This window comes from Malaclemys terrapin, chromosome 1, assembly GCF_027887155.1.
Source record: "Malaclemys terrapin pileata isolate rMalTer1 chromosome 1, rMalTer1.hap1, whole genome shotgun sequence".
Lineage (NCBI taxonomy): Eukaryota > Metazoa > Chordata > Testudines > Emydidae > Malaclemys > Malaclemys terrapin.
The window spans coordinates 317,172,127-317,187,942 of record NC_071505.1 but is presented as its reverse complement, the minus strand read 5'-3'; the positions used below and the strand labels follow the sequence as shown (position 1 = coordinate 317,187,942).

At 44.5% G+C, this 15,816-nt stretch overlaps 1 protein-coding gene across 1 annotated transcript in view; it reads right to left on the bottom strand.

Annotated features, from left to right (window-relative positions):
- GUCY1A2 (guanylate cyclase 1 soluble subunit alpha 2) overlaps positions 1 to 15,816 on the bottom strand; it is a 276,684-nt gene that overhangs the window by 122,883 nt on the left and 137,985 nt on the right. The window contains exon 5 of the mRNA XM_054015549.1: positions 14,986 to 15,471. Within this exon, the coding sequence (XP_053871524.1) occupies positions 14,986 to 15,471 (486 nt within the window). The remainder of the gene's footprint in view (positions 1 to 14,985; positions 15,472 to 15,816) is intronic.

Genomic DNA, 15,816 nt, shown 5'->3' with positions numbered 1-15,816 from the left:
ATGCTAAAGAAGGCGGCCATGAACTGGTGGGGCACGACCCCAGAGGCAAATAGAGTGGAGGAGCAACACACAATAGGGCAGAGCTCTGGAGAGGAGGAAAGATCCCAGGAGTCAGGTCTGTGGGTGCCAGTAGGAATGAAAAACAGGGGACCACCACCACCCCCACGAGCCCGACTCTCCTTCTCTCCCACCAGCCTGACTATCCAGAGCCCCGGCTCCCCCTGCTCCTTATCTAGCCTTCCCTGCTGGTGAGCCCAAGGGCTGAGGGCACCAGATATCCTGTTTCCCTGTCCTAGCCTGTCCCCAGTGCCAAGAGTTAATGCCGCTGAGAGTTTGGCAGCCAGCAGGTGAGGGCCAGGCTACAGCACGCTCCCAGCCAGATTTTGGCATGGGAGCAATGGCTCTGTCTCCTGCTGCCATCTGCAGCCCCTATGGTGAGGGGGCACATGAGGTGAGAGATAGATGGGGGAGCAGGACCCTGACTGGAAAATGGGCTAGGACACCGGGGTGAGATGGGGACAGGAAAGCTAAGGCAGGGGGGTTAAGGCATGGCAGGGAAAATGGTGGGCAAGACCATAAGGGGGCAGAACAAGGCTGGGGGCAGATGAGGCTCGGGGGGGGGGACCACTTATCTGGTTGCTGCCTGCCCCAGGGGGCCCTTTGTCCCCAGGCTCATCCAGGGAGAGGCCATCAGGGGTCAGGCCTCGCTGGGAGATTCCCCAGGGTGCCTCCGCTGCATGGTCCATGCCAAGGCCTCTGCGCATGGGTTAATGTGCGCAGGATACACACTGTGAGCACCCTGCTGATGCACATTAACAGTTCATTCGTGCATTTTGAGCTCATCCTCTTTGTAACAGGGCTAGATCAAAGTGCATTAAGGAACTGTTAACGTGTGTCAGCAGGTTCCACACGGACTATTCTGCCCACCTCAGGGCAGGCTAATGCTGGGTAGATCACACCCCAGCTTAGCGTAAATCTGCCACCTTAGGCAGCTGCCTTGCTTGCCTATGCCTAGAGTAGCCTGGGGGGGGGGGGTAGAGGGAGGGGGAGGAGAGGGCAAAAATCCTAGCTAGTTTTAAGGCAGACCTTGATATGTTTATGAACTGATTATATGATGGCATTGTTTTCAATTGCAGAGCACTGAACTCAATGACCCATGATGTCCCTTCAAGTCCTATGCCTCTGCAACATAAGAGAAGCAACCTACTGTACTTAGTATTTGCTGAAGACGCAGCAACACACAAATGAGAGAGTTAAGTATGAGGAAGAGATTAAAAGAAAGGATGCATCTATGTACCCTTAACAGTGGCCATATGTCTCAAGAAGATTTGCAGCAGGTTATGACTCATCACTTATTAAATATAAACCTCAGCATAGTTTGGAGCTCATGATTCCCAGCGAGCCTGTTGTGAGGATATTGGTTAAGACTGCACCTGGGCATATGAATATAGACAGTCCTGCCCCCTGCTAAGGGTCAGTGGTCTCCCTTGAAGAGGGTCTTGGGGTTTTCTACTTTTCCAGCAACTGAAGTTAACACCTATATGTTCAACTTCACAAGAAAAAAAAATTAAAAACTAAAAGCACAATTTTTCAAAACTGTATGCTTGAAGTTCGGAGTTTTGGAGCCTTTCTTCAACATCTAAATAAGTGACTTAATTTTCAAAACTACCGAGTAACAGTTTCTCATGTTACTGGGTTTGCTGCACCTTCGATACTTAAGATTTTCAGTGGAAGCAAGAATTGAGTCTGTATGCAGAGCTGACCACCAAGGAATAAACATGAGAAAATGAAGGGAAAGGTTTTTCACTATGTCACTGGAGGAAAAGGATAAGGAGTGAATGGGACACTTTTGCCAGGATTAGTGCCTGAAACACTGGAACAGCTGATTAAGTTGTTTGATGAGTACAGTCTCATTCTGTCTGAGGTGACAGTAGAGAGATACTGTTTTTACCTGAATCCAAGAAGAAAAAGATGGAATAGATACTTATGTTACAGAGCTGAGAACTCTGGCATCTCCATATAACTTTGGAGATATTAAAGATTTCTGAAAAATAGACAGGCTCGTTTGTCAAACAAGTGATGTTAGTTTCCAGGAGAGATTGTTGAGACAAACAAATCTAACGCTAGAGAAATGTGTCCAAATATTATTGGCAGCTGAACTGACCTAGGAAAGGATCAAAACAACGATAGCCATCTTTGCGGAACAAGTACAAAGGCTCAAGCAGGACAGAGACAGACTGACCGACCAAGAATTCAGGCATTGTGGTCCAGAACATATACTACGGAAAGCCACATTAGACAAAAAGAAAAATACCCAAACTATGGGCAATGGTGATCATGGAGCAGACAACTTATATCAATTGAGGAGCTTCCCCCTGGGGTCTAGTCTTGGCTCTGCTGCAGAGTTCTTGTGTGTTTTTTCTACAAGTCACCTGGAATAAGCCTTCAGAAAGGGGTCGGTCCTGGGGCCAGTTTTGTTCAACAACTTCATTAATGATCTGGATGATGGGATGGATTGCACCCTCAACAAGTTTGCGGATGACACCAAGCTGGGGGAGAGAGGTAGATATGCTAGAGGGTAGGGATAGGGTCCAGAGTGACCTAGACAAATTGGAGGATTGGGCCAAGAGAAATCTGATGAGGTTCAACAAGAACAAGTGCAAAGTCCTGCACTTAGGAAGGAAGAATCCCATGCACTGCTACAGGCTGGGGACCAACTAGTTAAGCAGCAGTTCTGCAGAAAAGGACCTGGGGATTACAGTGGACGAGAAACTGGATATGAGTCAGCAGTGTGCCCTTGTTGCCAAGAAGACCAATGGCATATTGGGCTGTATTAGTAGGAGCATTGCCAGCAGATCGAGGGAAGTGATTATTCTCCTCTATTCGGCACGGGTGAGGCCACATCTGGAGTACTGCGTCCAGTTTTGGGCCCCCCCTACAGAAAGGATGTGGGCTAATTGGAGAGAGTTCAGCATAGGGCAATGAAAATGATCAGGAGGCTGGGGCACATGACTTAAGAGGAGAGGCTGAGGGAACGGGGCTTATTTAGTCTGCAGAAGAGAAGAGTGAGGGGTGGATTTGATAGCAGCCTTCAACTATCTGAAGGGGGGTTCCAAAGAGGATGGAGCTAGGCTGTTCTCAGTGGTGGCAGATGACAGAACAAGAAGCAATGGTCTCAAGTAGCAGTGAGGGAGGTTTAGGTTGGATATTGGAAACACTATTTCATTAGTAGGGTGGTGAAGCATTGGAATGGGTTATCCAGGGAGGTGGGGAATCTCCATCCTTAGAGGTTTTTAAGGCCCAGCTTGACAAAGCCCTGGCTGGGATGATTTAGTTGAGGTTGGTCCTGCTTTGAGTAGGCGGTTGGACTAAATGATCTACTGAGGTCTCTTCCAACCCTAATCTTCTATGATTCTATGTACAAATACCCAGTATGTGTATGCTAACATCAGTTTGCATCTGTTTACTGACCAGAGTTTGCATGTGCCTAAGTCTGCTTTGCAAAAAAAAAAATGCATGAACTTGTGCATGTATACTTTGAAGCCCTTCATCACTTTATGTTTTATCTGTTAAGTGAGATAATAAATATTTAATATTTACATCGCAGGAAGTTGTCAAGGAAAGCTATTAATTATTGAGAAGCATTTTGAGATCCTTGGATGCAAAGTGTGAAATAATGGTGAACTATTACTACTTTTTGGTTCATTTCCCTTTCTAAGTGCAAGGTCAAAAGCACTCTCTCACATTGCGATTCTGAATTCAACACACTTTAAAAAGTAGAGCTGGGTGAATAACTGGTAACAGGTAATTTATTTGATGAATTTTGCCTCATTTTCTGTTTTACAAACAGATGTCAATTTCCCCAAATTTGCTATTCAAAAGTACTCACCAACTAATCTCTGCAAATTATTCTTGATCTGTTACTTATACAGAAGGGTATTTGAAAACTGAGCTGTTTTGATTGCACATAAGTCAAACATGGTATGTTTCTGTTCCCTGGTTAGATGAGCATAACACTTAAAATCAGGTTTCATATACAAATACTGGTGACTACAAATTCCCTTTCTGCAAATATTCTGCTAAAATACTATTTTGCTATTTTGGTGAAAAGCAAAAGAGAGGAGGGAGGCAAACACAGTAAGAAGTTTTGTTTAAAAATTTATACAAATATTCAGTAGAATTTTTATTTTGGTTTACTTTTTGAAGCTCTGCTTATAACAATCTGATCTCAGTCACCTCAGCAATGTACTACCTTATTGCAGTGAACAGAACAATACTTACTTTTAACTACCATACAATAATTCATGATGGAAAGTGGCACACAGTTATACAAAAAGCAGTAAACCATAAAATAACTTGTCAAAGTAACAGGATGATTAACAATTAAATGTTCCTTTTTATTTTTCTCAGAGGACTTAGCCAAGCTTCCTTCAAAACTAATGCCAGCCAGATAATTTAAGTACTGTGATGTGGTCTTCCCATGAACCCACAGATTTCAACAAGGAATGTCTCAAAGCAGTTAACTAGAAGTAATAATCCTCAGAATGTATAACACATACATGTACCATATACAGCACACATGACAGGGTCATTGGCATCACTCTTGATTCTGGCTCAGAAAATAATAGATTCAAGTGTTTCCTCATGATTCGGGCTCACATCCAATGCTCACACTGCAGGGCAGTAATTACATGGGTGATGCACTAATGTAATATGTTAAATTGATGTCACTTCCATCCATCTATGATGAATTGTTGGTGACAGTTAAATATTCCATGCCAGTGTTCAAAAGGAATGGGAGATAACACTCATTGTATTCCTTTCTTGGTACATGCTTAAAGATAATCATGTGCTTAGGTGCTTTGCTGAATCAGGCTCTGTCGTGGGGCAGCTGCCTCACTCCTGGAGAACGGGTTAAAAACAGCCAGGCTAGGCTGTTTGGGGAAGCAGCCACAGCTGGGGCCATGCCCCAATCAGGCCCAGCTAGCCCTTATGAAAGGGCTGGAGGCCAGGAGCTGGAAGAGTCTGTCTCTTGCTCTGGAGAGGGAAGGACCTGCCTGCCTGGGAGTTTAGGTTACTGGGAGTAGAATAGGGCTGGAGAAAGGCAAGAGGAGCTGGGAAGCTCCATCATAACAACTCCCCAGGCTGAGGCCTTGGTCAAGGCCTAAACAGGTACTGGGGCTGCAGGGATGTAGCCTGGGATTAAGCAGAGGCCTTACTGGAAAACTTCCTTGCCAATGATGAGTGGCCATTACAGACTGCAGTCTGCCCCAGTTAGTGGGGGCTAGATGATGACTGGCAGTAGCCACTGAGGCAAGGTGGGTTTAGATGGTTGGGTGCTCCCCTGGGAGTGGAGACCCAGAGAGTCTGCTGGGGCAGAACTCTGAGGAAAAGGGTACCGGGATCCAGGAAGGACACAGGGCCTGAGGCAGGCAAGACATCAGCCGTCAGAGGGTGCTCTGGAGCTGAAAAAGAGCTGATTCCCAGGATGACCAGCGGGAGGTGCCGCACCAGTGAGTCTCACTTCGCTACAGGCCCCTAATGTCCAAGTCTGTTTGACAACTATTGCAGAGGATACATTGTCAGATTTGCTATTATAGTCATTTAGCTGAAGGGTCCTCAAGCTTTTTCTACTGTTTTTTCTGACAACTTTATAGATGTTCCATGACACCACCTCCTCGCCCATTTGTGATCACATGAACTATTTTCTCTGTGATCAAATAACATCTCCATAGCAACTACACCAATTACTTAACATTAGGAAAGTAATGAATAATTTTAGATTCTTTTTCATGTGATTTAGCAGCTGGAAACCAAAAGGGACAGCCATCACCATACAGACCACCACCAAGTGCTCTTCAGGCCATCAGACTCCACAGAATCTGTTTGAAAACTGCTGATCTTTCAGATAGAAAATAAGCTCATCATAAAATTTTGCAACCACCTTCATTTCTCTGATCAGTACTGCACTATAGGTACCCATCCATTATTCTATTTAAAAAATTGCCATACACCACATATGAAATGTGTTTTATAGAATTAATTATATTCCATATGTAAGATATTTTCCTCTATGGATTTTATAAGTTGATTTCACAGATAGATGTTATCAGAGCACCTGATCCCTTACTGAACTGAAATACCAAATATATCCCTGGAAGAAATGGGTGTAACTCCGCTTACTTAAGTGGAGTTACTCCTGCACCTGTGGCTCACTGGTAAGTGTTACACATCCCTGTCTGTGCTCGATCCAAGAGGATATAGGTCTCTTACAGAGGTAGGCTTAAGATCCCTGCTCTTTAACTCAAGCTGTAGCAACTTATGCTTTCAGGTCCCGAGGGGCTTGGTTCAATCCCTTGTATGTCAACCAAGATGGCCACTGGTTACATAAGTAAGACTTCCCATGATTTAAAATGGTGTGGGCCTCAGACACTCAGGATGAGCCTCCTCTGTAAAGAACAAGTGTGTAACCTACTGCTCAGTCTGCATCATCCTCTGTGCCCATCCACAGAGGACACAAGTCTGCTCCCATTAATATTCTTTTCTTCATAGTTTTATTACCAAAACAGTTTTAGTCAAAGGCAAACTGTCTAGAATAAAGAGGACTATAGAGACAATTTCTAAAGGTCCCAGGCTCCTTCTGGATGTCCCTCAGGAATGTGCACTTGGAAGCATGTGTATACTCTCTCTATCCTTGGGGAAGGTTAAGATGGACCCTAGTCTAACTCCAGCATGCCAGTGGAGAACTCCAACAGTTTTACCTAAGACCAGATGTGCTGTCAGCCTTGACGTCCTTCATGCATAAGTATGAATAGCCCCTACCTTTTACCATATTTCAGCTTCCTCACCCTCATATTTTTGGGGTGTCCTCATCCTAATGGCTACTATGTTTGTTAGTTTAAGACCAGGGAGCTGGTGTTTCCACAGTTCTGTTCAGGCTATAGGAGCAGAGAGAAACTGAACTTGCCCTTTGCATAGCACTATAATTTCACTGGCATGCTCTTCACTAAGCTGCTAATGGAAACCATTTTCACTGCAGGCTGTTATGTCTGTGATTAATGTATTTATTGTTCCAAAAGTAGAGAGATAAAAAGCTCAAGGGTAAAGTTACATATTTTCAATTTTTTTTTCATTTCAAGTAAGTCAGGGCTTGATCATGCCACACAGACAAACCCTATGGCAAAGAGTGACAGCTGGTGCGACTGCCTGGAAGGCAGATCTAGAAGACATTGTGCTTGGGGGAAGGGAGGAGATGGAATGACTCCTGCGTGCACTCAGGACATATGTTCAACACTACGTTTGTTTATGAGGCACAGCTCTATGTGGACCGAGCTACGGCACTGTCTCCTATTCCCACTGTGCCTTTCAGGGAGATAAGAGGGAGCAGCCACTGAACACGCCACCGTTTTATATGTAAATACCATAATAGTTCCATGAAGTTCCTCCCAATTTACACCACTGCAGCTGGGATCAGAATCAGGTCCAGAGCCTCCTTCTGGAGCACATGATTTCAGCAGTGGATGCCTTATTGGAATCTTATTAAATAGATCTTATCCACATCCTTCAGATAGCGACTACAGGTCTGACTAGTCAACTGTTGCTTGACAGGCATTACTCACGTGAGTAGTCCCATTGAAGTTAATGGGCCTCATGGTTCCTTGAATCTTGACAGCCCACCCTGTCACATTATGTAGGGGTAGGGCTACATTGTGTTTACATCTCCCCTTTTTGAAACCTTCCATGTTACTGCTGCCTAACCTCCCTAGCAGTCCATGGTGGGTAAGTGTTCACTAAGGCTATGTTTACACTAACACTTTTGTTGCTAGCAACAGAGAGTCCTGTGGCACCTTTAAGACTAACAGATGTATTGCATGCATCCAACGAAGTGGGCATTCACCCACGAAAGCTTATGCTCCAATACATCTGTTAGTCTTAAAGGTGCCACAGGACTCTCTGTTGCTTTTTACAGATCCAGACTAACACGGCTACCCCTCTGATACTTTTGTTGCTATAACTTACATTGCTCCGGGGTGTGAAAAAAACCACCTCTCTGACTGACAAGTCCCACCGACAGAAGCGCTGGTGTGGACAGCACTATGTTGGTGGGAGACTCTCTCCCGCTGACATAGCTACCACCACTTGTTGGAGGGGGTTTAATTATGTTGATGGGAGAGCTCTCTCCTGTCGGCATAGGGGGGCTACATGGGTGATCTTACAGCAGCACAGCTGCATTGGTACAGCTGTGCCGCTGTAAGCTCCCTAGTGTAGACATGGCCTTACATTAGTAAGGATTACACTAGTGGACCTAAATTTTTAACTTCAGAAGCAGTTAGTGATTTACTAATATAATTTTATTAAGCTACTTCACTGGCACAAAAGAAAATAAGATGCTCGCTAACTATTATCAGTGATGTTTACAAGTCTTTTGATAGCAAAAAAAGGGGAACGTAAACCAATGTGTGTTTGTTAATCAGGGTGTTTTATCAGTATCTTTCAAGGATCATGTAATGGGAATATCACCAAATATCACTGAGTTTCACCTTCCAGTTTGTTTACAAGAAGGACTAGGTATTATAAAAAGTTAGTTTCATCAGGTTTGCATTTTTACACTTCAGATCTTGGGAAAAAATTATACATAAAAACCAGCCAGACATTATAAAAAATAACCAAATTCCAAGACACTTATCTGATGGATCCCAGGTCACACTTTGTCAAGATTGGTTACAGTTTGGTTAGTCAAACCGTATCAATTCTCTGACAGTAAAATGTAACACACTGAAACATAGGAGAAATTTTCTTGTTCATAAATTTATTAAGCAACAACTAGAGGTTAATGTATAGGGAATTTAAAATGTTTTTATTAGCAGCAAAATGATTATATCCAATGAACCTCCTAATGGAAAGGAGGAGAAAGGTCAAGAAATCAGGAATAGGGAAGGACTGAAGAGCGCTAGATCTAAAGCATGATTCACAAAGATAAACACAGGGGGCTTTAGATGCCTAAGGGCTAGTCTACACTACACTAGAAGTGCTACAGTGGCATAGCTGCACCAATGCAACTGAGCCACTGTAGCGTGTCTGGTGAAGACACTCTATGGCGATGGGAGAGAGCCCCGTCGGCAAAATAAAACCACTTCCACGGGAGGCAGTACCTATGTCAATAGGAGAAGCTTTCCTGACAACAGAATGCTGTCTGCACTGGCAATGAGGTCGGTGTAACTTACATCATTCAGAGGGGTGGCTTATTCACACCCCTGAGCTACATAAGTAATACCAACATAAATGGTAGTGTGTACAAGTCCTAAGGCTGGTTTTAGGTGATGTGACAGTCCCAGTTTTAGGCTCTACAGCAAGTCACAGAACTCCCACCCAATGGTACAGGTGCCTATGCTGACTCGGTGCCTAAGTTTCTGCCACCGGGCATGTACCCTGCTGTCTTTCTCTAAGGTTATGTCTACACTACGAGAGTAGTTCGATTTTACTTAAAGCGAATTTGTGGAACCGATATTACAAAGTCAAACGTGTGTATCCACACTAAGGACAGTAATTCGACTTTGTGAGTCCACACTAATGGGGCAAGCGTCGACATTGGAAGCGGTGCACTGTGGGCAGCTATCCCACAGTTCCCGCAGTCCCTGCTGCCCATTGGAATTCTGGGTCAAGCCCCCAATGCCTGCTGGGGCAAAAAATGTGTTGAGGGTGGTTTTGGGTAACTGTCATCATTCAACCGTCACTCCCACCCTCCCTCCCTGAAAGCGCCAGTGGGCAATCAGTTCGCGCACTTTTCTGGTGATTGACAGTGCGGACGCCACAGCACTGTGAGCATGGAGCCTGCTGTGATCATCGCTGCAGTTATGGCTGTTGTCAACACCTCACACCTTATCATCTGCCTTTTTCAGAGGCAGATGCTGAGAAATCCGGCGAGGAGGCTACGGCAGCGCAGTGAGGACATTAAGTCTGAGAGGGGCACAGACCTCTCACAAAGCACGGGACCCCGCTTCGTGGACATCATGGTGACAATGGGTCATGTTGATGCGATTCTGGGCCCGGGAAACAAGCACAGACTGGTGGGACCGCATAGTGCTGCAGGTCTGGGATGAATCACAGTGGCTGCGAAACTTTCGGATGCGTAAGGGAACTTTCCTGGAACTTTGTGAGTTGCTGTCCCCTGCCCTGAAGCGCAAGGACATCTGGATGTGAGCAGCCCTGACTGTCCAGAAGCGAGTGGCTATAACCCTCTGGAAGCTTGCAACGCCAGACAGCTATCGGTCAGTCGCGAATCACTTTGGAGTGGGCAAATCTACCATGGGGGTTGCTGTGATGCAAGTAGCCAACGCAATCGTTGAGCTACTGCTCTCAAAATAGTGACCCTGGGAAACGTGCAGGTGATCATAGATGGCTTCGCTGCGATGGGATTCCCAAACTGCAGTGGGGCTATAGATGGAATTCACATCCCTATCCTGGGACCGGCCCACCAGGCCACCCAGTACATTAACCAAAAGGGCTACTTTTCAATGGTGCTGCAAACACTGGTGGACCATAGGGGACGTTTTACCAACCTCAACGTCGGATGGCCGGGCAAGGTTCATGATGCTCGTGTTTTCAGGAACTCTGGTCTGTTTAGATGGCTGCAGGAAGGTATTTACTTCCCGGACCACAAAATAACTGTTGGGGATGTGGAGATGCCTATAGTCATCCTCGAGGACCCAGCCTACCCGCTAATGCCCTGGCTCTTGAAGCCCTATACAGGCGCCCTGGACAGTGAAAAAGAACTCTTCAACTACCGGCTGAGCAAGTGCACAATGGTGGTGGAGTGTGCTTTTGGACGTCTGAAGGGGAGATGGAGAAACTTACTGACTCACTCTGATCTCAGCGAAACCAATATCTCCATTAAGAACAGGAGTACTTGTGGCACCTTAGAGACTAACAAATTGATTAGAGCATAAGCTTTCGTGGACTACAGCCCACTTCTTCGGATGCATACAGAATGGAACATATAATGAGGAGATATATATACACACATACAGAGAGCATGAACAGGTGGGAGTTGTCTTACCAACTCTGAGAGGCCAATTAAGTAAGAGGAAAAAAAACTTTTGAAGTGATAATCAAGCTAGCCCAGTACAGACAGGTTGATAAGAAGTGTGAGAATACTTACAAGGGGAGATAGATTCAACGTTTGTAATGGCTCAGCCATTCCCAGTCCTTATTCAATCCTTTGTTGATTGTGTCTAGTTTGCATATCAATTCCAGCTCAGCAGTCTCTCATTGGAGTCTGTTTTTGAAGTTTTTCTGTTGTAATATAGCCACCCGCAGGTCTGTCACTGAATGACCAGACAGGTTAAAGTGTTCTCCCACTGGTTTTTGAGTATGATGATTCCTGATGTCAGATTTGTGTCCATTAATTCTTTTGTGTAGAGACTGTCCGGTTTGGCCAATGTACATGGCAGAGGGGCATTGCTGGCACATGATGGCATATAACACGGCTGCTACTCTGAAACCTGTCAATATCTCCATTGTTATTGCAGCTTGCTGTGTGCTCTACAATCTCTGTGAGAGCAAGGGGGAGACAGTTATGGCGGGGTGGGAGATTGAGGCACATCGCCTGGCTGCTGATTACGCCCAGCCAGACAGCCGGGTGATTAGAAGAGCCCAGTGGGACGCGCTGTGCATCCGGGAAGCTTTGAAAGCTAGGTTCCAGAGTGAGCAGGGTAACCTGTGACTATTAAGTTTGTTTATTCAGAAGCTGAACCTGCCCCCATTTCTTTACCCAGTTAATGTTGACTATCCTCTGCAGTTACCAACCCCTTTCCACCTCTTCCAACACACCTTTAAAAATAAAATAAATGAAACTTTGTTCATTAACACAGTTTTCTTTATTAAGGATTTTGTGGTAAAGTTTTGAAACTGGGACGCAGACTGTGGTGGGGAGCGGGTGTAGTGATGGAAAGGACGCTTCTAAACTTGAGGAATGACAGGCTCCTGCTCCTAGAGCGGTCCACAGTGGTGGACTGGTTGTTTCAACGGAGCCTGCCACCCCTCCTTTTTGGGACTCTGTGGGGGGGGGGGGGGGCTATGTGAGTTTGTGGCGGGGGAGGGCGGTTACAGATCCCCTGCTGTGTGGCTCTGTCATCCAGGCTAAGGACAAACGAGCCTGTCTATCTTTCAGAAATCTTTAATATCTCCAAAGTTATATGGAGATGCCAGAGTTCTCAGCTCTGTAACATAAGTATCTATTCCATCTTTTTCTTCTTAGTTTCAGGTAAAAACAGTATCTCTCTACTGTCACTTCAGACAGAATGAGACTGTACTCATCAAACAACTTAATCAGCTGTTCCAGTGTTTCGGGCACTAATCCTGGCAAAAGTGTCCCATTCACTCCTTATCCTTTTCCTCCAGTGACATAGTGAAAAACCTTTCCCTTCATTTTCCTAAGTAATGTAGATACCTGGACTCACATTTGGGGCCCGATCTGGTAAGTGTACTCAGAGACTGCTGACTGAATTTCTAGCCAGAAGAGGTGGTGGTCACCTTAACATTTTTAGCCCAGTAGTTCGAGCCCTTGTAATCTGAGAAAGATAGGTTCAATTCCCCACTCTGCTAAAGGGGGAGAAGGGATTTGAACATGGGTCTCCCATATGGGTGCCCTAACCATGGGGTTAGAGAGTCATTCCCACTTTCCTTCTCTCTTTGGTTCAATCACTCTCATTCTTTATCCAGAGTGGAACAGCTTCAACAAGAGAAATTTGAGGGATGCCCATGTTAGAGAACCCCATAGCTCAGTGGTTATAGCACTTAGCCCTGTGGGAGACCCCGGTTCAAATCTATTTCCCCCTATTAGTAGAGGTGGGGAACTGAATCTGGGTCTCCCACATCCTGGAGGAGTGCACTAACTACTGGGCTAAAAGTTACAAGGTAGGCACCACTTCCTCCTATGCGTGTTTTGTGTTGGGTTAGGTGCCTGCCTAAATTATTCTTACCTAAGGCACCTAAGTGCCTGACTCCAGGAGAGCAGTTCCTGGTTCTGAATCACTTGCAAAGACTCCTCCCTGCAGCGTGAGCTTGGGCACCTATCTCCATGAGGGGGTGGGGTTTAGGACATATCCCTCTAGTCAGTATCTCCTATTGGCTAGTTTAGGTGGCTCCCCGCCTAGCATGCTTGCTGTTGTTAACTGTATTCTAAAGTGCCTATCTTTCTCCATTCACTGTATAGAAGCAACTAACTCAGGCTTTCTGGGTCACAGGATTGTTCCTGTGATTTTTCTAGACACCCATAATGTAGGTGTTGGGACTGCCCCAACATCTAAATCCCTTGTGAATCGAGCCTAAAAGACTACATTGGGCCCAGACCCCACAATGTTACACAAGCAGTCTTTCATAAAAACATGTATGTGCAAATTAGAAGTAGATCTGTGGGCTTTTATTGCTTGTTGTCACAAAGAGACACCCAGGCCTGTTACTTGCTGCCTCTGCTATCCCTCTGAAATGCTGTTTTGTTTTTAATATTTCTTAGAGTCTGTATTTTAAATGTATGGATGAAATCTTTGTGTGGATCGGTTTACTGTTACCCATCATATTTCAGTTTCACTTTCCATGTTGTGCTACTCTCCTTGACCCATCTGATTTTTTTTCCCTTTGTTACACCTTGTATTATACTGTAGTTTCTTAACAAGTAGAATGAGATGAGGAATCAGTGTTCAGATCTAGAGCCAGATTAGCATTAAGGTTCAGATTCAGTGAAATCTCATGAGCTGTTCTCAACTAGATTTGGTCCTATTGATGCAAATCAACTGAGATTGTCTCCAGTCAAGGGTTCATAAATCTGCTAGGATTTGTCAATCTCACAATGTCAGCTGTTCATGAGATTTCCACCAACTTGTCACATATGAACCCGAAACAGAAAATGCAACCCTTTAATTTTGAACCTGGAACATAAAACACACAGGTGGAGTTTGGGACCTCAGAATTACAATAGGAACCATTCAAATCTGAAAGGACTTAGAAGCAAGTGCAAATGGGATAGAATGCATTAACAGTGTTCTTTTGCGTAAAAAAAATAAAATAAAAAGAGATTCTAACAGATTACTAACAAGGATATTTTCCTGAATCTCAACTGGTTTAAATTGGTGTATTCCCATTGGCTGCAATGGAGTTACACTGATTTACACCAGCTGAAGATAAAGATCTGGCCCCTTCTTTATTAAATCACAAAACACAGCATAACTTGTGAATAAACCATCCTTTAAAGCAGAACTCTCCTACAATATTTTCTCTTAAAGGGTCTGCATGTACATCTCCAAATAAGAGTTATTTCTCCTTTTTTAAACTAACAGAGCCTGAAAACTAGGGTTAGTAAACAAATTACATTGAACCTTTTTCCTGCCAAAAAACAAGGTTTACCAATAAAGATTTGTTGTGAAAACTGTCAGCTTTCTGTGGATAATATTGATTTATTTGTTGAAAAACTGTCCAAAAAATACAAATATTTCAGTTTTTGGCCCAAAACCAAAGTATTTTGACATTAAAAGGCCACTGAAGTACCTCATGGGAGCTGTCATTCCAGTGCCTCATTCTCTTCTCTGAAGTAAGGTCTCCAGTCTGACTTCTTCAGTTGTAATACATGATGGCTATGCATCTATCATTGTGCATCACCTCCTCTCAGAAAAAAGGTGAGACTGTTGTGCATCATGGAAGACATAGTCTGACTAGGGAGCCCAGCCCACAGAGGAAAATGAAAGGATGAGACAGTTAAACTACAGCTCCCATAAGGTACTGCAGTGGCATTTCAGAATCAAAAATATATTTGTTTTCAACCAAGCTATTTTTTATTTCAAATTTTTCCACCAAAAACTCAAAATTCTCCACAAACCAAAACCATAACATTTTCCAACCAGCTTTATTAAAATTGTTTTTGCAACTTAGGAAGTAAGCGAAGAGGGCAAGCTAGGATATGCTTTCCCTAATGTATGAACTGAAGTACCTTACCTTATAGATATCCAGGAATCCACACTGATGGTCAAATCGAGTGTACAGCTCATTCAGCATGCTGATCACCTGCATGGGGGTGCACTGGGCACACACAGCTGTGAAGCCAACGATGTCTGAGAAGAGCATGGTAACATCATCAAACTTCCTGGCCTGAACTTGCTGCCCCTGCCACAATCGTTGAGCCACCTCTTCTGGGAAAATAGAAATAAGAAGATCCACTGTCTTCTTTTTCTCCTCTTCCAGAGCTTGGTGTGTTCGCTCTAACGTTGCCTTCAGTTTATCCATTCGTTTCTTCAAGCCATCTTGGGCCTTTGCCTGCTCCCCAACCAATATGACGTCACGGGTAGCATCGTGGATAGGTATGTCAGAAAGATGTAGGCCTCGGCCCATCAGTTCATCCAGCTTGTCCACGCAAGGGGAACCCAAAAACAAAATAGAATTTGACTCGGGCACATGGATCATTTGGCCTTTGACTTCCATCACCTGCAAAATGTAAATGGAGTTTAAAAAACAAAGTTATTAATTAATAAGTGTACATGGACCCTCACTCCACTCTCAACTCAGCACACATGCAATAGGCCAATTGGTGGGGTCTTCTTATATCCTTAACGTAAACAATAAACATAAACCTTACCCTAAGCACCCCTCTTAAGTTGGCTGTTCCTAGGGTTTCTATCTGCACAACTTCCTATCTCTCCTTTTGCCTTGGAGAGACTCAGGTCTTTTATACTCTCAAATTGGATCTAAAGAGACTCATCCAGAGGTGCTGGAACAATTTGTATAGTGGGGGTGCTGAGAGCTAATGAATCAAACTGTAAGCCTGCATAT